Here is a 25712-nt window from a genome sequence, read left to right as displayed (position 1 = left end):
AAATCATTTCTTTGCAATCCATTTAGCTTCATCCATGCTCTTGCAAATATGAAGCTACTGAATGTATTCTTACAATTAAAGGACAGGTTTAACATTTTAGGGAAGGCGCTTATCTACTTTCTGGCTGTGAGTTAGATTAGAAGTCATAATACTCACATATATATATATATATATATATATATATATATATATTATATGGTATGAATTTACCACCAGCACCTGCTCGTCTTTAACCAAGTTCAGACCAAAGATTCACAACGATACAAAAATGTTTTAGAGCATTGAAGGGAAAAGTTGCCTGTGTGTAAATTGGACCATCTCAGCTCAACTCAAGCTGACTGGTGGTGTTACATTGCAAGTGGGCAGCCTTTGAATGTCAGGCACAATAGTCTTTTTTCTGCTTATTATGTTCTGAGACATTAACAATTATACCCACCTCGGTAAAATCCTAAAAAGCTAGCAGTTAAAACAGAATAGCAGAGGGTCACTACTGTCTACATCTTACACCGTCTCATTGAGTTGCTCTGTCATTAACTGGAAGATTTCAGAGTGTTGACCAGCGATTTGTCGTTACAACTTTCAAATCATTGCATCAGGAATCTTTGGTCTGAACTGGACTTTAGCTTAGCTTAGCACAAAGACCCTCAACAAATAAAAAGCTGGTCTGGCTCTGTCCAAAGGTAATAAATTGACTTTGAAATCCAGCACCTCTAAAGCTTATATATTAACATGCCATATATTGTTTAATAAATACAAGTGTAAAAACACGAAGTTGCACTTCTGCAGATGGATTTTTTTTTTTTTTTTTTTTTTTTTTTTTTTTGCCTATATCTTGCTGGAGCAGTAATTCCTGTTGCCAGATGCAAGATGAGTTTTATGGAAGTTACTTAGCATTTTTTTTTTTTTTACATTTTTGAACAAAGCAAAGTCAATCCAGTTTCCTGGCTGTATACCAAGCATAGCTGAGTGGCTACTGGCTGTGACCGTACATTTACAAACCAGACACAGGAGTAGCATCAGTCTCCAAATCTAAGTGTCCTCAAGAAAACCCAAAAAGTATGTTTCCCAAAGTGTCTTAACTATTTCTCAGTGTCACTGCGTGCTCCTTCAGTACATCTGGATGTGTGTGTGTGACGAAGTGTGGGTCTCTGTGTTTCAGAAATGTAAATGTGTGGGTCTACAAACAGGTAACAGTGAGAGCTCGTGTAAAATCGGTATGTTTGCATCTGTGTGTGCACATGTACGTTTATCTGTGAGTGCAGAGGTGTGTCAGTCCACCTCAGAGTGAGTTATGCTAACAAGGCTGCTACTGCTACCGGGGGAGAAACGTAAGGTGACAAAGCAAACAGCAGACGGGACAATCCCCATGTGTGTCCCAGAGTGGACAGGAGGCTGCTTTAATGTTGTCAAACCAAGTTTGAAAGCGACAGCTACCACCCTCCGACCCACCATCACACACACCATTTGCCCCACCTGAGCTAAAGCAGGAACATATAAATGGCCACAAATCAGACATTTTATCTCTTACTTTGCCATTTGTGTTTTACTTAAGGATGGGAGAAAGTGGTGAGGCACAGATGAAGTGGAAACAAAATGAGTAATGAAATCACACTGACCAGTGGCCAAGATATGAAGAATTAATCTGATTCATCCTTCAGTTATGTCCTGTATCTGTTGAGTTTATGTTCAATAGCTAGATAGCACATAGTGTCAGCTGGTTTCCAGTCTGCTCATTTGGTGGGAGTGACATATCTGAACAATATCAATACCAGTCTGGAGAGGGCCAACCTCTTTATTATTATTAATCCTCCCAGTATGATTTTCAACTTATTTGAATTGCTCTTTTTATCTGTCTCCACAGCTCTAACATTTGTACTATAGTACCTATCATAACCTTTTTTCATAACCTTTATGTATTTCCAATGTGGATTTGATTTGTTTTATGGACTGACTCTGCTGCAAGTGTTTCTCCAGTCAAGTCCAATACAATTTGCCTAAAAGACCATATATCCTCACAACCTGGATGTTACAGGAACACAATATAATATAGGATAAGAATTAGTTTTGGAAGTATTCAGATCTTTGAGTAACAGTACCAATACAGCAATGTAAAACTACTCCATTATAATTAAAATTCCTGCATGAAAAATATTACTTAAGTAAAAGTACATAAGTATGAGCAGCAAAATGTACTTGGAGCATTAAATCAAAAGTCCTGGTTTGGTCCTTTCTGACTGATATAATATTATATATGTTGATTTTTAATAGTGAAGCATCAGTGTATAAGCAACATGTTAGTGTTGTAGCTGCTGCAGGTGGAGCTTGTTTGAACTACTTTATATCCAGTTTTATAAACAGGGACAGCAGATAAATGTGAGGGGTAGTTTAAAGTAGTATCAAATGGAAATCCCAAATTTACTTGAGTAAATGTTTCTACCACTGTGAAGAATACTTACTGCAGAAAATACAATGTCCCTGAGCACAGCACAGCACAGCTGCATGCATGGGCTGTTGAAGGCCACCTTCATTTTTCACTATTATCTGAAAAAATATTCAAACATGCCTTTCTGGTTATTAAGGTCATTTTATATTCTGTATGGATGGTGTCAAAAAAGCAAGGCATTGCTATTATTGTCTTTATTTTTTACAGTGTTTATATCTATTCAGTCCTTGATTTTGGAGGATTTCAAACTAGCAACATCCTTTTTTCATCACCATCTTGTTATATCCCAGTCAAGGGGAAGATAAGAAATAACACAGTTTGCTACTCCCCACACCAAAGACAGGCCAGCAGCCCAGTTTAAGATTTATAGCAGTTTATTATCTGCTACAATAAGCAAAGGACTTAAAATTAGACTTAAAAACTCACACGCGTGCAGTTAAACACACATATTCACACAACTCTTGGAAACATGGCAGCCTTCAGAACTTACAAGGTATTTATTTACACAGACACCTCTGTTTCACTAAACATTTTAACTCAATATCAGATATCGGGTGTCAGGAGATCCAAATTAATTTCATACATGGCCGGAATATGTCATTTTACTATTTTCTATTAGCTGACTTGTCAAGATGATCAAAAATCAAATTCAAGCTGGAAACGTGCAGAATATTAAATTCAGGCATTTCAGATAAAAAAATAAATAAAAGAAGACAAGAAGAGAACTGAGAGGAGGCATGAGGACTAGCATGTATGTCCTAATTAAATCTGTTTCAGTTCACTCACTTTTTTTAAATTTTAGTCATACACTGTGGGAGGAATTAACTAAGGGATATATAAAACAAAAAGTATGAAATTATAGTTTCTGACAGTTTGTACTTCTTATGACTCCCAACTCCATTATTGGAGAATGTTTGTATCGAGTCATTTGTAGTTTCAAGAGATTATTCACCCAGGATCCCCTCTCCCCAACTGCTGCAAAGTAAACCTGACTCTCTGGGCTGCAGCTGTTTAGTTATAATAGTAAGAATAATAGTTTTATGTATATAGCCTCTTTCAAAGCAATGCAACAAAGCATTTTACATGGGGGGGAAAAAAACAGAAAATAAATATACAGATATCGTCAGAAAAAAGAATAAATCAACAAAACATTAAACATAGTGCAACTCTAAAAAATATAACTTACAGTTTAATAAAAGACTTTTTAAAGATTGTGATTTAATAAATATAACTGCTTGTTGTTGGCTGTTACTCTGCCAGTCAAACAAAAGTTTTTAAATTAAGTTTACGTGCATTTCCTTAATCGATAAATGCATACTCTTGATGTTGTACAGTGCACTCACAGTTCGGGTCAACCTTTGTGCTCTTCTGATTCTCACACATGTACTCTGGTGTTATTCAAAGGAAACTGGACTTTTTTGAGTTTCCTGAAGATGATTCACCTTTCTTCTAAAAGGGTTCTTCATTACTTTATCCTTCTTTATTATTTATTTACATTCTTGTAGGCACTTGCACTCTTTGCTGCTGAATTTTCATTTTCTTTTGTTTTCATATTGTGCAAGGTTTTCAGTCAATTTATTTCACAGAGGTAAACTGATCCATCATGCAGATTGAAAGCAGGATGGAGTGGTTCAATGAAAGTTGTACGGACAGTATACAGGTGGGTCACTGTATCAGGAAAGACTTTAAAAAAGGACAAAATACCTGCCGGCCAGTCCAGATACACTCCCGTGACGCCTCTGTATGTATAACTGTCTTGAAACCCTAGACAGGAACCGTTATGATAAAAATCACCACAAAGACTCCAGCACCAAGAATTTTCATTTCCTCTCAAAGAAAAATCACTTGAGCAGTCTCCCGCCCTGTCAATGCTTTTGTACGCCACTCCAATGTCAGCTGAAAAGCCCTCAACCTCCCAGTAATGGCGGCCTGTCAGACCCTCTTCACACATCACCTGACAGACATCAAACCTCTCCAGATGATCAGGATATGGTTGCTTCTCTATTACAAATTCTGCCATTTTGTTGTTCTTAGTCAAAAGGACAGTCCTGCCTGCTGTGTTGGGGTCCAGTGTGAGATCACAAGCATCTGCAATCAGGACAGAAGAAACATGTCATCAAACCTAAAACAAAAGCTGGCTTACTTGTTTTTGAGGGATTTTACCCAATAACTCCAACTACACATTCGACATGCTATTTAAGTTTAGTTTGTGAACATTTGATTTCATTGTTGTTTCAGGTGTGATACTTGTTTATAGTTAAATGTTGTAAATCCAACAAATCACCAACCACTATGAAATTGGCTTTGTTCAGAGTGCAGGCAAACCAGATGTATTCCCCAAGTCAGATTTTCAGGACAGAATGTCAGAACTGTTATTTGCAAGTGAGCGGCACGGATTTGGTGTGTCCAGTCATCACCAACCTATCTACACGGGTTGTTGTGGTAATGACATATGCATAACTGTTGTTATTTAATTATAATTATATTCTTACACTGTCTCAGTAGCTTCAGGTTGACCCAGCATTCTTCATTGTGGTCCGCACTGGTGGTAAAGAAATACAATAAAATGAAGGGAATCTTGCAAATTCATCTTGGAAAAATTATGAAATATAAAAGTGTCTTTCAAACAGCCGATTTGAGCATACTTGAGATATTGCAGACTGCAGCGTGAATCCCTCTGTATTTCAGTCAGCAGCTTGATTCCTTGATCTGTGAGGTGATTAAAGCTGAGGTCCAGCTCCCCGAGGCTGCAGCGGTCAGACCTCAGAGCCGATGCCAGAGAAGAACATCCATCTCCTGTCACTTTACACAACGACAGCCTAAAGAAATCAAACAGCTGGCATTTCAGCAGTGTGGTCGATGCCCTTATCAGCACCAATTTCCCCTAGCTAACGTGGCCTGAGCCCCATTTGATTTGTCATTTATCAGGCTCCCCCTTGGACTTGTAGCACCATACACCACACAAGTTGACCCTTTGGTAGAATGAGGCAGAAACAGGCATTCTCAAAGGATAATGCTAACATTAATGCATACAATAAAACTTGATATGCAATTTAACTGCACCACAGCCTCCAAAATGAGGAGTCATTACGCGAAGGAGTAGCTACTCAACTCCAAGTTCCCTCCTGATGTCCGAGCTCCTTACCCTCCCTAAGGCTAAGCCCGGCCACCCTACGGAGGAAACTCATTTCGGCCGCTTTTAGCCGTGACCTCGTTCTTTTGGTCACGACCCAGACTTCGTGACCATAGGTGAGGGTCGGAACGTAGATCACCTGGTAAACTGAGAGCTTCGCCTTCCAGCTCAGCTCCCTTTTCGCCAACACAGTCTGGTGCAGCACATGTTGTACTGCTGCAGCCGCACCGATCCGGCAGTCGATCTCCTGCTCCATCCTCCCCTCACTGGTGAACAAGACCCCGAGATACTTAAACTCATTCGCTTGAGGAAGGCACTCCGTCCCCACCTGGAGGGAGCAATCCACCGGTTTCCGGCAGAGAACCATGGCCTCAGATTTAGAGGTGCTAACCCTCATCCCCGCCGCTTCACACTCGGCTGCAAACCGCCCCAGTGAGTGCTGGAGGTCACGGTCCAAAGAGGCCAACAGGACCACATCGTCTGCAAACAGCAGAGATGCGATCCAGAGACCCCCGAACCCGACATGCTCCTCCCCCCGGCTACGCCTAGATATCCTGTTCATGAAGGTCACAAACAGGATCGGTGACAAAGGAGGCCAACACCCACCAGGAACGAGTCTGACTTATTGCCGAGAATATGAACACAGCTCCTACTGCGGTTGTACAGAGCCCGGATGGCCCGTTGCAATGGGTCCGGCACCCCGTACTCCTGCAGCACCCCCCACAAAATCCCCCAGGGGACCCAGTAGAAAGCCTTCTCCAAGTCCACAAAGCACATGTAGACTGGATGGGAAAACTCCCAGGCCCCTTGCAGTAGTCTTGCGAGGGTAAAGAGCTGGTCCACTGTTCCACGACGAGGACGGAATCCACGCTGCTCCTCTTGAATCTGCCAGGTTTTTCCGTCGTTGCCCACATGAGCGTTGAAGTCCCCCAGGAGAACTATGGAGTCAGCAGGCGGCGCCCTTTCCAGAACTCCCCCCACCACCTCCAAGAAGGCCGGATAGTCTGAGCTGCCGTTTGGTGCATAAGCACAAACAACAGTCAGAGTCTTCTTCCCTGCAACCCGGAGGTGCATGGAGGCGACCCTCTCGTTCTCCGGGGAGAACTCCAACACATCGGCGCTCAGCCGGGGGCTCGTGAGTATCCCCACTCCCGCCTGGCGCCTCTCACCTTGGGCAACTCCAGAAAAGGATAAAGTCCATCCCCTCTCCAGGAGCTTGGTTCCACAGCCAGTGCTGTGCGTGGAGGTGAGCCCAACTATATCTAGCTGGTACCGCTCCACCTCCTGCACCAGCTCCGGCTCTTTCCCCGCTAGCGAGGTGACATTCCACGTCCCTAGAGCTAGTCTGTGCTACCGGCGATCGGTTCGCCCGGGCCCCCAGCCCGGCCTGCCGCCCGGTATGCAATGCACCCGACCACGATGCTTGTCCCTGCAGGTGGTGGGTCCACAGGGTGGCGGCTCCACGATGCTTCTTCGGGCTGAGCCCGACCGGGCCCCATGGGCAAAGGTCCGGCCACCAGACGCTCGCCGGCGAGCTCCCCTCCTGGGTCTGGCTCCGGGAGGGTACCCCGGTTTCCCTGATCTGGGCGAGGTGGCTTCAGTCCGTGGGCTGCTGTTCATCGGGGTCTGTGTGAGCCGCTCTTTGTCTGGGCTCTCACCTGAGACCAGTTTGCCTTGGGAGACCCTACCTGGGGGTGATGTCCCAAACAACATAGCTCCCAGGATCAGTGAGTCACTCAAACCCCTCCACCGGTTGGAAATCAACACCTTGCTAAAACAGTTTTTAAAAGTTGGACCAAATCCTGTCCATGAAATGCCATTGTATTAAAGAGTAAGGCTTTTGTTGTATTACAAGAGACTAAATCTTGATATATGTACATATGGTGAGCATTTTGTTAAGTAAAAGGGATTTAGAGCTATTTGTTAGACTGACCTTAGTCTTTTCAAACCACAGTGTGGGCTCCTCAGTGCGTTACACAGCGCCATCACTCCTGAGTCCTGTAGGTCATTGTAGCTCAGGTCCAGCTCTTTCAGACTGGAAGGTCCGGAGGTGAGTGCTGAGGTCAGCATCTCACAACCTTTTTCTGTGAGTCTGTTGTGACTGAGACTGAGTGACAAATGATGGAATATAATAATATCTTTACATTATTTAGATCATTTAAAAAAAATGTACAAATAAAAAGCGTAGATGTTCATTATTTGGTTGGATTTTAAATTGAACTATTGTGCGAGACCTTACACAAAAGGTCTGTTACATTCAAACCCCTGCCATAAACGTTCACACAATTCAGATGAACCCTTTAACCAGGTAAATCTCCTCTAACTTTTTAAATCTTCCCTAATCTGACAGTTAAATGATTATGTATGCTAAATTGTGGTACAATCTTATCTCTGTCAGCTTGTGTTATTGCTGTGATTACTGCCATTGTTTGTTTTTTCTATGCTCTGTAATTGACTCAATGTCATTATAAATTAGGGTCACCCTCAATGATTTCTCAAGTATAAATAAAGGTTGAATCAAAATCTGGTGTCGGTCAGACATTCCCGAATGAAAGCATGCTTGAGCTTCTGCTGCCTAAGATAGATAAATTCAGGTTTAGCCCTTTGCTGATTTGGATGGAGAGAACAGAATTCAATCCTATTCTTGACTTTTCAAATGTTAAGACCAAATGGTTCAAATTCTAATACTGGTGATTTAGTAGTAGATGTAGTACTATGACACAGTCTAAGACATAAGCATGTGTCAACAGGATTTTTGTAATTACTCTCACTGGCAGAAGGTGGAGTCAAAGGTTCCCTGCTGTATATGTTTAAATTCACAGTTTGAAGAAATTAACCCTGTCCGGTGTAATTTTGCCTATTAGCATACCTAATATTTATTGTGGGATCTTCTTCTATTTTAAATCGTTTTGCAATTGTAATTGAGACTTACCTGAGTACCTCCAGTGTACAGTTTGTGCTCATCAGCCCAGTTGAGAGGATCTCCATTTCTGAGTCTTTTAAATTGGTGGAACTCAGTTCAAGCTCTCGCAGGTAACCTGAAGTGGACTTGAGTGCTGTCACTAACTCCTCACAGATTTCTGTAGTGTTTAAATTTCGGTTCAGTCTTTTGGAGGATGACAAAGAGGAAAAAATTGCATTAAATTATGAATCTATATGTAAGTAGAGCATACCCTCCAGTTCTATCAAACTGTCTTGTGATTCAAAAGACAGAGCTGACCGCAGCAAGTGGCTCCATAAAATATGTAGACTGGGGTGTACAGGGGGAAATTTTAAGCTGCAAAAATATAATTTAATTCAGTGTGAAAATGGTAAATATTGTTTTCAGTAATTAGCTTTAACACCATATGCCAATGACAACTGTACTGCCTGTTTTATCAGTATATTTAATCCAATTTGCTATGATTGTGAATTAGTCTATGTAGAACATTCCACATGACACGGCCACAAAATCAGATGTAGAGCTTTTTAATACCAATTGAAACCTCGATGCTGTTGGGGAATAACATATTTGAAACTGACCTGAGCTTCTTCAATTTAGGGCCGCTGAGTCCAACAGAGAGCACGCACTGTAATAAGCCCCCTAGTAGGTTCCCACTCAGCTCCAGTTCTCCTAGATTTGAGATGACTGATATGATAGCAGGTGTCAACTTTTCGCATGCTGTATATGTGTGTCCATAAACTGAGAGACTGCAAACAAAGACAACAATGATAAAAATTAAAAATTAAAAAAGTCACATGATTAGAGTGTATAAAGTCCGAACAAGAAGGAAAAAAAGAACAAAAGAGTCTCATTCAAAATAATAGCTTTACGAACCTGAGAGCTTCTAGTTTACACTTGGAGTTCAACAGTCCATCACTCAAAATCTCGATACTTGTATCAGTGATGGCACAATTTGTAAGGTGCAGTTCAGTGAGCACAGAGTCTGGCATTTGAAGAGCAGAAGAGATTGTTTCACAATGCCAAGTCCCGAGATCCACGCCTGAGATCCTGCAGAAATGATAAAAGACAAGTCGTCAACATCAAAAGAAGTTGTACAACTCATTTGCCACCATCCATGCAGATAAATTATAACTTGTGCTGTAGAAACTGCAAAAAAATAGATGATAAAGTGATTTCATGCAATAGAGAACTACTACACTTTCACCAACTCACCTCACGTTTCTGCTGTTCCTCACAGCCGGGACAAGCCTAAAAATACCTTTGGCTGACGGTCTGTATTTCTTCATGTTGAATTCATCCAGAGGTGTATTTGACATTAGAATTGAGTCGGCCAGAGCTGAGCACTGAACAGGGGAGAGCTGTTTTTCTGGACCATGATTTGGTTTCAGATACTGCCGCACACTATCATGTAGGGAACTGTCTTTCAGTTCGATCAGGCAGTGGATAAGGTTGAGACATCTTTCAGGTGAGCAGTCATCTAAATCCAATTCTATTAGACTTGTCCTAATTTTCTCCACAACCCCAGAGTGTTCCTCCGTCTGCCAAATCAGGCCTTGAAGCAGTTTTTGTGTTGATTGCAGAGACATGCCGACAAGGAACCTGAGGAACATGTCCAATTCTCCTGTCTTTCTCAGAGTTGAATTTGCCATTGCAATTTCCATCAGTTCATTTAGGGGTAGATCAACTAGATCTGCATTCAAGATGGACTCAAGCTCTTCCTGTGACCCTTTCAGCAAGTAATCCTTGAGGCTTTGAGAATCTATTCTTTTACTTGCAAAACTGTGGTACACATAAAGAGCAGCAAAATACTCCTGAACTGTCAGATGCACAAAGCAGTAAAGCTTCTTTGTGTTGAACACGCTCTCTCCTCTGAGTATTGCTGTACACAACCCACAGTGAACTCCAACTTTGCCTTTGTCGATGCCATACTTTTTCAGATCATCGCTAGTAAATATGATGTTGCCTTTTTCCAGTTGTTCAAATGCCATTCTGCCTAATTTTAAAATGAATTCTTCATTTGACTTGAAGATCTCTGCTGTGTCCGAGTCGTCCTGGTCTTCATATTTTTTAGTGGTTACCCTCATTTGAAAAAGAAGGAAGTGTGTGTACATCTCAGTGAGAGTTGAAGGTATCTTTATGTTTTCATCTTGACTGCTGCCCAATTTTAGCATCAAATATGCAAGAACTTTTGCCGCAATCCAACAGAAGATGGGTATGTGACACATGATGTGTAAGCTCCTTGACGTTGTAATGTGGCTAATAATCCTTTCAGCAACCACTTTGTCCTCAACTCTCTTCCTGAAGTATAGTATTTTTTGAGGATCATCAAATCCTCTGACCTCCGTCCACTGGTAGACATACTCACGAGGGATGCGCTGAACTGCTCCTGGTCTTGAGGTTATCCAGACAAGTGCAGATGGAAGAAGATGTTCCCTGATGAGGTTGGTCACCAGAGTGTCCACCGAGGATTCCTTCTCTGCGTTTGACAATCTGTTGGTGTTTTTGAAATCCAGTTGAAGTTTGCTTTCATCGAGACCATCAAAAATGAACAAAACCTTGTGATTAGCAAATATCTTTGCAACTGCTATGTTTTTAAGCTGTGGGTGAAATTCTTTCACAAGTGTCTCAAGGCTGAACAGATCATCGAAGACCAGATTTAGCTCCCTGAACGGAAACATGAAGATGAAATCCAAGTCCTGATTGGCTCTCCCATCTGCCCAGTCAAGAATGAACTTCTTCACAGAGACCGTTTTTCCAATGCCAGCAATTCCCTTTGTCATTACAGTTCTAATTGCTCTCACTTCCCTTTTGTCTCGCCCAGATAACGCAATGTCTTCTGGCATCTTTTTAAAGATATCGTTGCAGTTGATTTTAGCGGACTCGTCTGTTTGATTCTTAGCCTTATTTCTCATCTCCCAGATCTCATGTTGGGTATTGACACATTCACTCTCTCCTTGTATGATGTGAAGCTCTGTGTAAATTTTGTCCAATTGTTTCTCATCCTTATAATCTATTTCAAACTCCCATATACACTTGTTCCTCAGAAATTCTTTGTTCTTTTTGATGGCCTCTTTGATGTCATCTTCTGCTGTAGGGAAAGAGGTAAAAACATCGATCTTAAACCATAATCCATTCAGTTTCTTAAATGTTCAATATTTTCAACCAAGTCGGGCATGTTAAGGTATTACCGTTTCCAAAAAAGTTGGGACATTGTGTAAAATTTCATTAAAAACAGAATGTGATGATCTGCAAATCATGTAATCCCGTAGTTAATTGAAAATAGACAAAAGACATCATCAAACAATCAAATGTTAAAACTGACCAATTTTAATTTGGTTTTATGAAAATTATATGTTCACATTGAATTTGATGGCAGCAACATATTTCAAAAAAGTTGGGACAGGGACATGTTTACCACTGTAATGCATTGCCACTTCTTTTAACAAGTTTGGGTAGTAAATGTTTGGGTACTGGAAATACCATTTGCTGGAGTTTTTAAAGTGAAATGCTATCCCGTTCTTGCCTGATATAGGATTTCAGCTTCTCAACAGTATGGGGTCTCCTCTGTCGTATTTTTCATTTCATGATGTGCCAAATGTTTGTAATGGGTCAACAGGTGTGGACTGCAAGAAGGCCAGTTTAGCATCCAGACTCTTCTACTATGGAGCCATGCTGTTGTAAAATGTGCAGAATGCAGTTTGGCATTGTCTAGCTGAAATAAGCAAGGAGCAATAAGCAAAACCTTTATTTATCGTTCAGCAATAATGGGGCCTTAATAGATGTGCAAGCTAACCTTGCCATGTGCATTAATGCACCCTCATAACACTTCATCCCGGAGGATGCAGCGTCCCTGATTTTCAAAAAGAATTGAAAATTGTGATTCGTCAGACCACAGGACATTTTCTACTTTGCCTCAGTCAATCTTAAATGAGCTCAGGCCCAGAGAAGGTGGCAGCGTTTCTGTATTGTATTTATATATATTTTCTTCTTTACATCAAACCTGCATTTGTGGATGCAGTGATGAACTGTGTTTACAGACAAAGGTTTTCAGAAGTGTTCCTGAGTCCATGCACTGATTTCCACTAGAGATATAAGTCTGTTTTTAATACAGTGCCTCCTGAGGTCCCAAGATCACGGCCAACCATTATTGGTTTTCTGCCTCTGGATTCTCTGAATTTTTTTCTGATATTATGTACTGTAGATGATGAAATCCCCAAATTCTTTGCAATTTTACTTTGAGGAACATTATTCTTAGATTGTTACATGATTTGCCCAATCACCTGTTGTCAAAATAAGCATATATTTTTAATAAAACTATAACATTTCTTAGTTTCAACATTTGATTTGTTTTCGGTCTATTTTATTTTATAAAATATGGGTTTAAAAGATTTTCAAATCAAATTGTGTTTTTATTTACATTTTATACAGTGTCCCAATTTTTGGGGGGAATGGGGTTGTAGAATTGCAACAAAGTCCAAATAAATACACGAGAAATGCCTAGGTTGATGGTATTTGCAAATTTGAGCACCAGTCTATGCATCAATTTGCATAAGCATTATGTTATCATTACATTTTCGACCATGACCACAACATCTGTTAACTTATCTAAAAGACCCCACATACTTTGACATGTCGCTGGCTGGATTTCTTGGAGGATCCTGAAGAAAGCAGATTTGGCTTTTGTACATGTGATTGCCTCGTAGAGATGCCTCATCTGATCCTCACTCGTCAGAGTGTTCTTGATTTTGCTGTACATCTCTTTATGGATTACTTGTTGCTGTAGCATTTTATCTGCTATTGGCATCACTGAGGTGACGCTCTGAATGAGCTCAGCCCTGTTGTCGCCTACCCATTTAGCTTCTTGAAAAAGAAAACAAAGTCATTGTGGCATTATAACATGCATAATATTTGGATATGTATTTGGGTCCAGTAGAATGAAAGGCCTCTTGTGACTGGTATTTTATGACCAACTGAAATCAAGATAGCTTTTGCTCCTGAGATTATTAACTTTAACTCACCTTTCTCTTCTGTATCTCTGTATAAAGCAGGATCAGAGTCTTCGGAGAGGCTCAGACTGACAAAAGACAAAAACGCTATTACTATTTTTATTTTGGTTTATATGTATCACAGTATTTTCATATCTTTATGTACAATAAATATGTATGTCAATAGAAAAATATAGAAAGTCTCACCTTTGGCTGCTAACTTGAGCACTAATGCACTCATGTTTCAGAGCACTGCTCTTCTCACCACAGATGTTTTGTTCAGAGGAAGCTTCTGCTGCTTCCCTGCTTAAAGTCTTCTCCTTTGCTGTCTTCGTCACAGTTACCCCCTCAACTTCCTGCAGAGATAACTTTCTCTTGAAGAAAGGAACGTTTTCTTTCTCTTTCTTTAGGTCAGATTCGTTGCCTTCCTCTATTTTACTCCTGCCATGTGAAGAGCATTGGTTCCCCATGATGCTAGTTCTTCAACAACAGTTCAGTGACTGTCATTTGGAAAGAATTTAAATGTCAAAATTGTTTGTTTCACAAACACTTGCACCATATTCCACTTTCTTATTGTTGTCCTCATAACAGCCAAACTTGCTGTTACTTCAGTCTGTAGTGAGGACCTTAAATTAAATTAAATACAAAAATAATAATAATAAAGTAACTATCTATCTATTTCGTCTTCAAAAGTAATAGTATACACATCACTTGTCAGGAATGTTTCAGTTTAAGATTAGTTTAAATGTATTTATATTTTTTTCCAACTCTAAAACACCTTTCACTACGTAAGATATCTGACTGGACTACTTCCTTACCTTTTTGTCTGATGTCCTGTAACAAGCTGCAGCAGTAAAAGAGAGCGTGTTGCATTTTGTAATGCCTGTAGAGGAATTCAACGTGTCAATGTGACTGTGAATGTACTTTCATTTTTATCAGAGAGGATGTACTGTCAATGTTTTGTGGGCGGACCAAGTTGAGACTTTTTAGCAATTATACTTAATAATAAATATAGTTAAGAATTTGCTAAAAGCTGACTGAACTGGCCTGCATTTTGTGATATGTTTTTTTGTCTCTTAGATTGGACATACTATAAGTGTGGTGTATGGTCTATGTATGCAGTAGCTACAGTGTCACAGCCCTCTAAATAGTGAAAGGACATATATATCATATATATCATTTGGTTGTGTGGATTAAGTTTTGTTCCAAATACCTTATTAGAAACACAAAAATCATGCATTATCTGATCATGGATTTACAAACCTGTAAATGGTATTTTAACCCCATTTAACCTTTTCATCAATATTAAACTGCATTGGATGTGAAGATGAATATTTGTTTTCAGAGTTAAGATATAAATGTCAACTTAATCTAAGAAGTACATGTATAAAATATTTGAAAAATAATTGTGCAGGTTTTCAACATTGTACTGTGACACGTCTACAGTCCAGTAAATTATCAGTGGTGCAGGCAATTGTTTTTTACAAGATTAACCCCATTGGAAAGTAAAACCAATAAGGGTAGATTTGTGTTGACCAAGAATAGGTTAATCCGGGTTCCACTCATTTTATAAATTATATGGAAGATCGCAGAACCTGTCATCATTCACTTACAACATGTGTTATAGCTGCTTATCCAAAGTGTACCCAGTTTCAGGTTTAGCCTTATCTCTTATAAATGTTTTGTGCATATACTATTCATAAACTACTGGTGTTGCAACCTCCTTATCTAAAGTGCAGAATGTTCACCTTGTTCAGATGTGGTCCAAAGTCTCTTTGACAATAAATATTCCACCCATGTCCACAGGAAGTACAAGCAACAATGAGGACAGCCTGCATCTCTTCTCAGTGGTGAGGACCAAGGTTACAGAAATTACACGAGTTTCACATGTTTTCCCCATGGGACACCTGTGATCACATGTATGAAACATGTTTACCACATGTTGCAAAACATGATAACTTTGGAAAAACATGTAGAAAAGTTTCCACATGTGAATCTACATGAGCTTCACACATGACACCATAAAAATGTTCCAAAACCACGTTTCCCATCGGCTAAATATTTCACGAGTTTTTGCACGTGAAATTCATGTGTTTTTTCTTGTAAGGGATATGCTGTGGCCTGAGTGGTATCTGAATCCCGTAGATCAACAATAAGTCATTTTACTACTATATTTACACTTTGCTGTGACACCATTGACTCACTGCCAGTTGGTGTCACAAAAGTAGTCGGTCCTTCTGTTGTTATTCAGACGCTCAAACACCTCTGGTTCAAGGAGTGCGTTCTCTTCTGATCCTTGATTTAAAACAAACTTCAAGAGGTTAAAGGCACAAATAATTAGGATCTGTGTTTTCAAGCCCACACTTCTAAAGAGTGTATCAGTCCGTACACGTCATTCGTTTTACAGGTGCAAAGGGACTGAAGGACGCAGGTTCTGCCAGCACTTCACTTTTAACTTTAAAGAACGCATTTGGTCCTGAATCACTCTCTCTGCTCCACCTCTGCTTATCCTATCTGCACCCCCGCCCCTCCTCCTCCTCGTCCTCCTCCTTCTACTCCTCCTCACCCTCTTTTCATAAGCTCCCCTTTCTCTACTGTCAACTCTAATGAGGCCACTGTGTGCGTCTGTGCGTGTGTCAGGATGGATGTGGGTGTGTGTTTTTAAATGGTCTTAGGAGGCTCATCACTCTGCTGTGCCTCCCCACTGGATCCCACTGGCCGAAGGGAGACACACATCCACGCAGAGTGCTGCTGACGCTGGAAGCAGGCGTTCAATGTGTTTCTAATGACTCCCTTTACAGCTGCACTCCCACTCCTTCATACGCAGCATAATATCCAACTGTGGCTGACCAGCAGCACAAGCACAAAATTAAAACTGCAAGCAGTGATATGCGGGCCCTTGCACGATGCACAGCGGGGAGCCGGCGGATCCGGTTTGGGGGTGGGGGGGGACTGTTATCAAAGATGTAATGTTTGAGGAAGATCGGAATATGTACATAAAAGTTTACAGTCACTTGTAGTTTCATGATGAGACGCTCAAAATGGCCACCACGCCACGGGCACACCGATCGACAAAAACAAATTCATGATGCCAAGAGACTTTTTTGTACATCTCGGTGTGATACACACGTCCAACGAATTTGGTCCGTGTCGGTGAAACTAGGTGCCGGGGCTGCAGTTTAGGGGGCGCTAGCGACAGTGCAAAACTTAAGGTCGGTACGTCAAAGTCTGTAGGAGGAGTTCGTTCAAATACAACAGGTGCAATTTGCCCAAAATGGCGACTAAATTCAAAATGGCGGACTTCCTGTTTAGTTGAAGTAATGATGTCGAGAGAATTTTTGTACATCTTGATGTGATACACATCCAAAAATGTTGGCGCGTGTCGGTCAAACTAGGTACCGTAGCTGAAATTTAGGGGGCGCTAGCGAGCCGTTTGGCCACGCCCACTCGCAAAACACATATCAGATGTATCATCTCACCACGCAGGATGTATGTGCCACGTTTCATGAGGTTTCAAGTATCCTTTAACCCTAAACATCAACTTCCTGTGACACGGCAAAACGTCAGACATCGCCATGGCGACGCCCTTGGACAAAGTCGAACGATTTTCAAAATATATCATCAACCACATGTTTAGGCTATTCTGACCCGACTTTAGGTTCATGTGATCAACCAGCTCAACTTAGCATGTGAAAGTATGAAAAGTGGAATTTTCCGTTGCCACCCGGGGGCGCTATGACTATGAGTCAATATTACCATAGAGGTGTCTTCAGGGCGGGACTGTCATCATACATGTAATGTTTGGAGAAGGTCGGTCCATGTACATAAGATTTACAACAACTTGTAGTTTCATGGCGAGACGCTTAAAATGGCCGCTACGTCACCAGCAGACCCATCAACCAAAACAAATTATTTTAACAACTTTTAATCCCAAACATGTTAACAGTGAACTGACTCAATTTCAAGTCGGTCTGACAAAATCCCTAGGAGGAGTTCCACATGTACAACATGTGCGAATCGCCAAAAATGCCGACTAAATTCAAAATGGCGGACTTCCTGTTGAGTTGACGTAATGGTGCAATTTAACTTTTTTATACGTCTAGGTGTGATACACATGTCCACCGAATTCCGTGCATCTAGGTAAATGTAGCCGCCGGGGCATCTCCTTAGGTGGCGCTAGCGAGCCATTTGGCCACGCCCACTCGCAACTCCACTAGAATACAAAATTTTTCGCCGGGAGTATGATAAAGCCTCCAAAAATGCAGTTCTTTGCGGAGAAAAATAAAGAACGAGAATAATAATCGCTTGAATAACCATAGGACTTTCGCACCATTTGGTGCGCGGGCCCTAATAACAACAGGGCTTCCGCACCATCGGTGCTCGGGCCCTGAAAATAATACAAAAAGTATTGAGCATGTTGTCAGAAATATGAAAGAAAAGTCATACTGTAGCATGTTGTCCAAAAAGTGATTAAAAAAAGGTAATACTTATACTGTAGCATGTCGTCCACAATGTGGAAAAAAAGTCATACTTTGGACGACATTGAAGGATGACTTTTTTGGACTATTTCTAACGACATGCTAAAAGTACGACTTCCGTTCAAGTCAGGCAACACAATGGTACAATTGTCAGTGTTGTTGTCTCACAGTCCAAAGGTCTGTGGTTTGATACCTGCGTGGGACTTTTCTATGTGGAGTTTTGCATTACCTAAAAGTAAAATGTATCGGTTGCAGTTGGTGCACAAAGCTTCTGGCTGGTACAAGTGAGCACGTTTCTCCAATCTTGGAATCACTACATTGGCTGGCTGTCCTGTATATGATTCACTTTAAAATTGTATTGTTCGTATCTGCCTTTCTGTCCGACCTGCTGCAGCCCTATACTCCTCGTCACAATCTAAGGTCTTTTGACCAGCAGCTCTTAATTGTTCCTAGATCAAAACTGACTACCCATGCTGACTGGGCTTTTTCTGTTGCAGCTCCAAAACTTCGGAACAACCTCCCTCTCCAGATCACCTTGTCAGCCTCTATGCTATTGTTCAAAACATGTTTAAAAGAACATTTATTTTCACTGACTTTTCCGCATTAATCACAATTTATTATTTACTTCTACATTCTCAGGTGTTTTGTGTTAGCTTAATCTTGCTTTTAATTTTTTATTGTGCATTTCTTCTTATGATCAAGTCTATCCAAGTGTTTCAATTATGTTTATGTGCACACTTAAGTCATCTTCTGTTGTGTTTACATGTCCTGTATGAATAAATCTGACTTGACTTCTTCACTGAGTTAGTTCATAACACCGGTTGTTCAGGATCTGATCAGATCCACATCCTAAATCTGATCACATTAGACCGGTCTGGCGAATCATCCTGAATACAATCTTTCAGGCTGGTTGTGTACATGGCTTCAGTGTGAAAAGCAGCTCAATAAAGTTTTTACGACACAACTGACAAAAATGAAGGAGAAAAACCATGCAGAGCAAATTTACAGTCAACTTTATTAACTTATTAAATAACTCAACATTCTCAACTTCACTTGTTTGAAAAGTAATTAACAATATGAAATGAAGTTTTTGTCATTGAGTCATGGCTTAACCAAATACTGTGACATTAGAGAACAATAACACTCATCTTTAATTGTTTTCTCTGTTTGACGGCACTCATCTGTGTGTGTGTGTGTGTGTGTGTGTGTGTGTGTGTGTGTGTGTGTGTGTGTGTGTGTCCTCTCTGGAAATATTAACAGTATAAATATTCACTGTCTTCTGCACGAGTGGCAAACAATCGCAACAGAGAAAGAGTTTTGAACATGGCTATTAACACTGTTTCCATGAGACCTGAAAACACTGCTGAAAGGAGCTGCCAAAGCAATTCAAAAAAAAAGATATGCTTCTTCCAAACATTCTTTACGTCATCAAACTTGATACACTTGAAGGCTTTTTAGGAACAAACATGTCAAAGGCGAGCAAATCTAGTCGGGTATGGCTGCGGTTGAAATGTCACTATAGGGTCCGTAGCGACCGAATTTGTCTTTGCCCACCACAGCGGCACACACCTTGTGCCCGGGCTTGTACTTTGTGATCAGCACAAACATGGGCAGAGCGATGGCCGTCACCTCACTGAGGATATTCCAGTCAGGGAAGACGCCGCTCCCCTTTTCCTTCTCCATCGTCAGGTAGACACTGCAGCGGGGAGAGCGAAGGGAAAGACAAGTGAACAACCACAAAGTCAAGGATCACTTCAGTGCGCCATCACTGACTGATGGAACGCTGCTTCCACCTGGTGGCCATGGCATGTATTGACATCTGCAGCGCAGTAATCCTAAAAAAAAATACCTGCGAAAAGATATCAGACTTGTTTAAGAGTGGCTCCCTCTACTAGAGCTAAAATGATGAGTTGATTAATCAGTTAACTTGTTAAAACTGTGGAAAAATGCTGCTTTAAATTGTCCTCACTCCGCTGATGTTTGCCAACATGTTGGAATACAGCTTGTGTTTGCGATGTTTTTTTTTTTCTTGTTTTTGACAGGAGGACAGAGAGATGATTTAGTGAGGTCCCCCATGAGGAGTATTTTATAGGTTCTTTTTTTTTATTATTGTAGGGCTGAAAACTGCCCTCACAACACACTATATCGATTGTCCGATGCTGCTTCTTACGTGTAACTATCCATCGGTGGGGCAGAGGGGTCTTCGTCCACCACGTTCCAGAGCACCGACAGGCTGGGGTTGGGGTTCCTGATGAGGGCCAGATGCACTTGCAGTTTCGGAGGGATGTTGTACAAGGTGGCTTCCGTGCTCAGGACGGAGGGGAAGGTGGTGGGGGGAAGCGGAGGACACAGGAACTTGGCCAGAGGGAGGGCAGAGGGGGGAGTGGAGGTAATGCAAGTAGCACACAGTCCAGTGAATTACAATTGTGGTGGCAGTGACAGCGTGTGAATTACCTGCTGTGTGGTTGAGTCTGTGCGCCTGGGAGGGTTTTTGGCATCATGAGAAGTGCATTTTACTTCCACCTTTTCATCCTTGGGCTTTTCATGCTGCTTCGACTCCTCATTATTGTTTGCTTTTTCCTTCCAATCTTGCGGCTCTTCCTTTGAGAACTCGACAAGTCCCTGAATTACACCAAAAAGAAAGATGAAAGTGCGGCACCAAAAATCCCACTTAGAAAGGCAGGTGATGTCAAATCTTCTGGAAACTAAACTATGCTTTAGTTACACATTCATGTGTGGCATATTTAGAAAATATTTTGATTAAATAAAGTATCCTACCTTGTTCGTAGGAGGAGCGTACGGAGTAAGAGGACGGGACTGGTTCACATTTAAATCTGCGATGGCAGTCCTCAAAGCTTTACACAGATTATGTATGATGACAAGTAACACAAGACAGGACAGAGGACAGAGTTGTTTATTCATATGCTCCCTCATATTATTGAATTTGGGTCACTGTAGCAGCTTACCATTCACCTTTTTTGTCACCGCAAATACAAACCACATGACCATAAGCGACACAAAACAGATGTTAAAAGTTTCTTATACGAGATCAACTTGCCTTTGTTATCTGCTTGCATCTTTTTCAGTGCCTTTTTCGTGGTTTCCTGGACAACAAGAACGAATCAACTTCATTATTTACAGTTTTTTGGTCACTAACAAAAGTGTAAACCACTAAATTAGAAGCAAAACAAGCCATTTTAACAATAATCCTTACAGCATAAGAATGCTGAATTTCTTGACGACAAAAAATTTAACAGGTAAATAATTACTGCTCAAATTTCTATTCATGCCGACCCAAACTTAATATTGTTTTGTTGAGTAAACAAGAAGAGTTTTTTATGATTTATGTATTTGTATTTAACTCATTATTCCCCGGCTGTTAATTCAATACTATTTGTGATCAATGAATGATTTAAAACTATTGACAAGTAAATTTTTACCATAATTTGAAAGACTTCACTCTTGGCAGGAGAATGCAAGCTCTTTTTAGCTACCGGGAAAAAAAAATGCAATTACATAGATTAAATACTCATGCAACCAACAAATACATTTTTCATACGTGCACGTGCTCGCCGGGCTCTTACTCTGTGACATGGTCCCCATGGTTTCATCGTCTGCGTTGACGCTGCAGAGTTGACAAATGAAATAGTTTGAAAACTGATACAAAAAATAATAATAATATCACTGAATGTGGTTCTACATACGTGATGATTTCAGACTCAACCAGAGGAAGCAGCGGACTCTGAAAGGACGTTTAAGATTATGTTAAAATTCGTCATATGTTGCATATTCATATTAAAGCAAGTCAATAACAGTGAGTATGTACGCAATGATGTAGTGATCACATCTCAAACTACATAAAAATAATTGAGTGAATTTAGGTATTTATCATTACATTTTTATTTCAAGGAACAAAACAACCTGAGACAAAAAGATGATTATAAAACATAAAGTGTGTTTTGAGCGTTTGACCCTGAACATGCACGACACAGAGCAATCATGTGTATATGTGTTTGTCTGCAAACCTCTTTCTGTGTCCTCGTCATGAAGGCTAAAGCTGCTTCTGCTCTCTTACGCAGTGTGTCCACTCGAGCCTGAGGACGACAGGAGCGTTCTGTGAACAACTTTGGTTTCAAGGTGTTTCTTTATGACCGATTCAGCGCGGAGACAAACGCACAGTACGTTAATGTTTAGTTCGAGAAAGCAAAAACATAGATCGGAGGCTGCATGTAGAATTCAGTTGGACTTAATCTGTTGGTGGGGGTGGGGGGGAATTGAGGAGGAAAACAACATGAACAATGGATGATGGTAGACAGATGAAGATTTGATGCTTAAAAGATTTACCAGCAGCTGTCAACTTTAAGAATCAAGGCAGAAAAGAAGAAAAAGAAAAAAGGCAAGATTTAAAAAGTGCTTCAGGAAACTCAAAGAGGGAGAGAAAAAAGAAGACAAAATGAAGTACGAGAACAAGAGGAAAGAAAGAAGAGAGGCAGTGAATATTTCAAAGCATTAGACGGGAAACTTCACGTTGAAGTTTAGAGTTTAGACCCCAAGACGAGAAGAAGGTAAAACTGTGTCACTACTTCCACCCACCTCCAGTTTTTGGATGGAATCTTTGAAGTTGAATCCAGCATCCAGATACTGAATAGTTTCTATAGAACTCAGGATCTTGGATTCCTTCTCCTTTATCTCCTTGCGAACTTCCTGCTGAATCAGCGCTCGCACCTGCGGACAAAGTGAAGTGAAAAGACGTAACTACAACCACCGCAGCAACGACGCCTTTGAGAAGGAATAACAACTTGAGAATGCATCGTTGTTGATGACCTTTAAAACATGTTCAACAGTAATTATAGCAAAAGTTTGGGCACCTTATTGAGTCAGTACTTAGTAAACCCCAGTTTGGAATCACAGCTTCCAAACACTGTTTGTATCCTGCTAAGAGTCGTTTTATTCTTGCCATATCCATTTTTACTCACTCTTCCTTGAGGATCCCTTCAACGTCTCATTTTTAAGCTTTCTTTCAGGCACAGCCTGGTTAAGATCTACCCACAGATTCTCAGTGATGTTGGAATCAGTGGACCGTGAGCGACGCTCTAAAAGCTTTGTCTTGCCCTTCCTGAAATAGATTGTAATGGATTTTTGAGGTATGGTTTTGGATCATTGTTCTGATGCAAAGGTTTCACTTGGTTGACTGACATTTGCAGATTTGATTGATATTTAGTGGAATCTGCCTCTTTCTAATGCAATGTTTCCTGTGACACTGGCAGCCACACAAGCTAATGCTTAAAGGAGTCACTAAGTTACTAAGTATTGACTAAGTACGGTGCCCAAACTTTTGGACATGCCACAATTACTGGTATTCTTTCAGAACGTAAAATAAAACGAACCGTGCATTAGCATATAAAATAGAAAGATGGAGCCAAATGACTTCACAGTCACGTCTGAGATTTGGTCGAACAGGAAACTGGTATCATAAAGGTGCTGCCCACAAATCTGCAGCAACAGCGTGATGCTATCATGTCAAAATGGGCCAAAGCCTGTGAGGAATGCTTCCAGCACCTTCTTGAATCTTCACCACAAAGAATTAAGGCAGCTCAGAAGGCCGGAGGGGGTCCAACCCGGTACAGGCAAGGTGTACCTAATGAAGTGGCCGCTGTGTGTAAAAGTATGCACAGAAAAAGTACAAGTAACGGAGTCTCTTACTTCCAATTTGGAGAATTTGATCTTTTCATCGCTGGCTCCTGCAGAAGCTACTGTGGGGCTCAACCTCTTCATTCTTCGTTCAGACACACAAACACGGCATTATGAGAACATGTCAGAACATTGAGGAGCTTACAAAGTGTGGCTCCACAGAGAAACATAGAGAAAGTGTGATAGAGGAAAAAAAGACCATTAAATGCAGTAAAATTGTATGATAGTATAATATATCTTAAGATACAACGTATGTATGTACGATGTATCTTAACATTACAAAATGATCCCTAATGAATGCAATTTCTGTTCAATTCTATTGTCATTTTTCATCTGATGTCAAGATTTCCATTTAATCATTACCCGTACATGATTAGTTATAGAGATCAGATCATGTACGAGGTGAGGAAGAGGGCTGACGTCGTCATCAGTCCATCACAGACGGTAAGGACCGCCGAGACCTGACAAGAACACCAACTGTTCATTTGGTTTTACTCCCACTTTATTGGCCTCATTATTCAGCGCTGAGTAATGCTGTTATGTGTCACAATGCCATCACAATGTCTTGCTCACATTAAAAGCATCGTTGTACATCCAGGTCAAATGAAAGATAACATTACAGAAAGGGGGGGGAGGAGGGGGAGGGACATTATGTGCAAAATGTAGTGCATTAGTTCACATTTAAATCATATGTATGAGCTATCCTAATGCTTTAAGAGGACAGTGTCACGTGTAGGACTGTTTGACCCACCTCTGTTCTCTGATGTTCCTCCGAGACCTTTAAAGGAAACAGCTCCATCAACTTAAACACAGCCCAAATGTCCACGTTGTGTTCAAGCAGCTCTTTTACGCACGTTTCTCATGTGCGTTCATCTGAAGGGTCTGCAGCTCCTTTATGCCAAAAGATGTTCAGACAGGCCTCACAGTAATTCATTTCATATTTATATGCAAACGACACGCTGATGACGGAAACACTTTGGACGTTTGTTTCCCGATGAGACAAACCAGCAATGCATCCTCAGAAAGAGGCGCGTGTCTCAGCAGGTGCGATTACAAAGCGGAGTAAAGAAGAATTCACTGCGAATACATTCAGCCAATATACAACAATACACGTAGAAAACCTACACGTGGTTTCATCGTGCAGGCGCCCGTTTTTTTTGTTTTTTTTTACTGGATGTTGTAATGACGGTGACAACATTACACGCCGGCTTTTGAACTGGATAACAACAATTAGGAGTATCGGGAGCTACTTGTGTTTTGAACGTCTGTCTGATTTGCTTCGACAGAACAACGCGGCTAAAAGGACATTTTACGAGCAAAGAGCGAACGAGTGAGGCAGGTGACGTCAATAAACCAAAACAGGCAGCTGCAGGGCAGCTCCTACATTTAAAGGATGAAGTTCAAATCAAACGACAAGTAAGGAGTGTAATTGATCACAAATGTACCTCACACAACTCAGTTTGTTTTGCCCCGTTGACGAAGTTAAAGCCTGCTTCCGTTTCCGTTTCCGCTGGCTGCTGCTGCTTCTTCTTCTTCTTCAGCTGGTCTGGAGTGGGCGTTAAAATATCGAATATAAAAACGAAAAACAGTCATTCTCTTCTTATAATTTACAGAGTTTGTGCAGTATTTTTTTTTTTTTCCTGGTTTACGTACTGGGACTAAAACTACACCCGCTTTCATCTTTACAGCCACTTGCCGACCTCCCACACTTCATCCCACAGTCCAGCTGCACACCTCTGGATGACTGGAACGACACTTCCCCTCCTCCAATAGAAAATCATTAAGTTGACGTTCAGTAAATGTGAAATGTTTGTTGCCTCCAAAACTGCGCATTGCTCAAAATAACCCGTTACACCACAAACTATCCGCACAGGATAATGATTTTAAAATTCAAAAATCACAGACCCTTAAAATCAACCTAACGTCACATTTGACTCCTTTAACACGCGCGTTAGAGACATGATGAGCAATACAGATGGTTGGATAAATAAGAACATTGTTATTATTGCAGGCATACCCAGTTAGTATCATCAGTGTA

At 40.9% G+C, this 25712-nt stretch overlaps 2 protein-coding genes across 3 annotated transcripts; both read right to left on the bottom strand.

Moving 5' to 3' along the window:
• Positions 1-4013: 4013 nt before the first annotated feature.
• On the bottom strand, positions 4014-13975 carry LOC138197701 (protein NLRC3-like). The gene is made up of 11 exons (XM_069148559.1): positions 13713-13975; positions 13539-13594; positions 13144-13380; positions 9733-11608; positions 9394-9567; positions 9099-9266; positions 8509-8682; positions 7510-7683; positions 5089-5262; positions 4936-4985; positions 4014-4531 (listed from the first exon to the last, which is right to left on the bottom strand). The coding sequence occupies exons 1-11, from the start codon at positions 13973-13975 to the stop codon at positions 4014-4016; spliced, it is 3864 nt and encodes a 1287-aa protein (XP_069004660.1).
• A 5004-nt stretch (positions 13976-18979) lies between these two features.
• atf7ip2 (activating transcription factor 7 interacting protein 2) lies at positions 18980-25469 on the bottom strand. 2 transcript variants are annotated; one of them, XM_069149713.1, is made up of 14 exons: positions 25328-25469; positions 25120-25220; positions 24426-24565; positions 23687-23759; positions 22577-22708; positions 22009-22077; positions 21688-21725; positions 21568-21608; positions 21424-21473; positions 21042-21087; positions 20762-20838; positions 20438-20605; positions 20154-20338; positions 18980-19679 (listed from the first exon to the last, which is right to left on the bottom strand). In XM_069149713.1, exons 4-14 carry the CDS (start codon positions 23756-23758, stop codon positions 19469-19471), a joined length of 1089 nt encoding a protein of 362 aa, XP_069005814.1. In that variant the 5' UTR covers position 23759; positions 24426-24565; positions 25120-25220; positions 25328-25469; the 3' UTR covers positions 18980-19468. The 2 variants fall into 2 exon arrangements, with proteins under 2 accessions (XP_069005814.1, XP_069005812.1); XM_069149711.1 differs by having other exon boundaries at positions 25120-25469.
• Between the last annotated feature and the right edge of the window lie 243 nt (positions 25470-25712).

This window comes from Embiotoca jacksoni, unplaced genomic scaffold (genome assembly GCF_022577435.1).
Source record: "Embiotoca jacksoni isolate LCO1_2020_lvr unplaced genomic scaffold, fEmbJac1.0.p SCAF_15, whole genome shotgun sequence".
In the NCBI taxonomy this organism is placed as follows: Eukaryota; Metazoa; Chordata; class Actinopteri; family Embiotocidae; genus Embiotoca; species Embiotoca jacksoni.
This window is presented reverse-complemented; position numbering and strand designations above follow the sequence as displayed.

What these genes read in the sequence shown, in the direction of transcription:
- LOC138197701 (XM_069148559.1), bottom strand. Translation starts at nt 13,975, where the DNA reads ATGGGGAACCAATGCTCTTCACATGGCAGGAGTAAAATAGAGGAAGGC. An exon ending in CAGAGATACAGAAGAGAAAG is followed by an intron (nt 13,381 to 13,538) that starts GTGAGTTAAAGT and finishes TTCTTTTTCAAG; the next exon opens with AAGCTAAATGGGTAGGCGAC. An exon ending in CCTGAAGCTACTGAGACAGT is followed by an intron (nt 4,532 to 4,935) that starts GTAAGAATATAA and finishes TCCTGATTGCAG; the next exon opens with ATGCTTGTGATCTCACACTG.
- atf7ip2 (XM_069149711.1), bottom strand. Translation starts at nt 23,758, where the DNA reads ATGAAGAGGTTGAGCCCCACAGTAGCTTCTGCAGGAGCCAGCGATGAA. An exon ending in GTTGAGTCTGAAATCATCAC is followed by an intron (nt 21,609 to 21,687) that starts GTATGTAGAACC and finishes TCAACTCTGCAG; the next exon opens with CGTCAACGCAGACGATGAAA. An exon ending in CAGACTCAACCACACAGCAG is followed by an intron (nt 20,339 to 20,437) that starts GTAATTCACACG and finishes CCTCTGGCCAAG; the next exon opens with TTCCTGTGTCCTCCGCTTCC.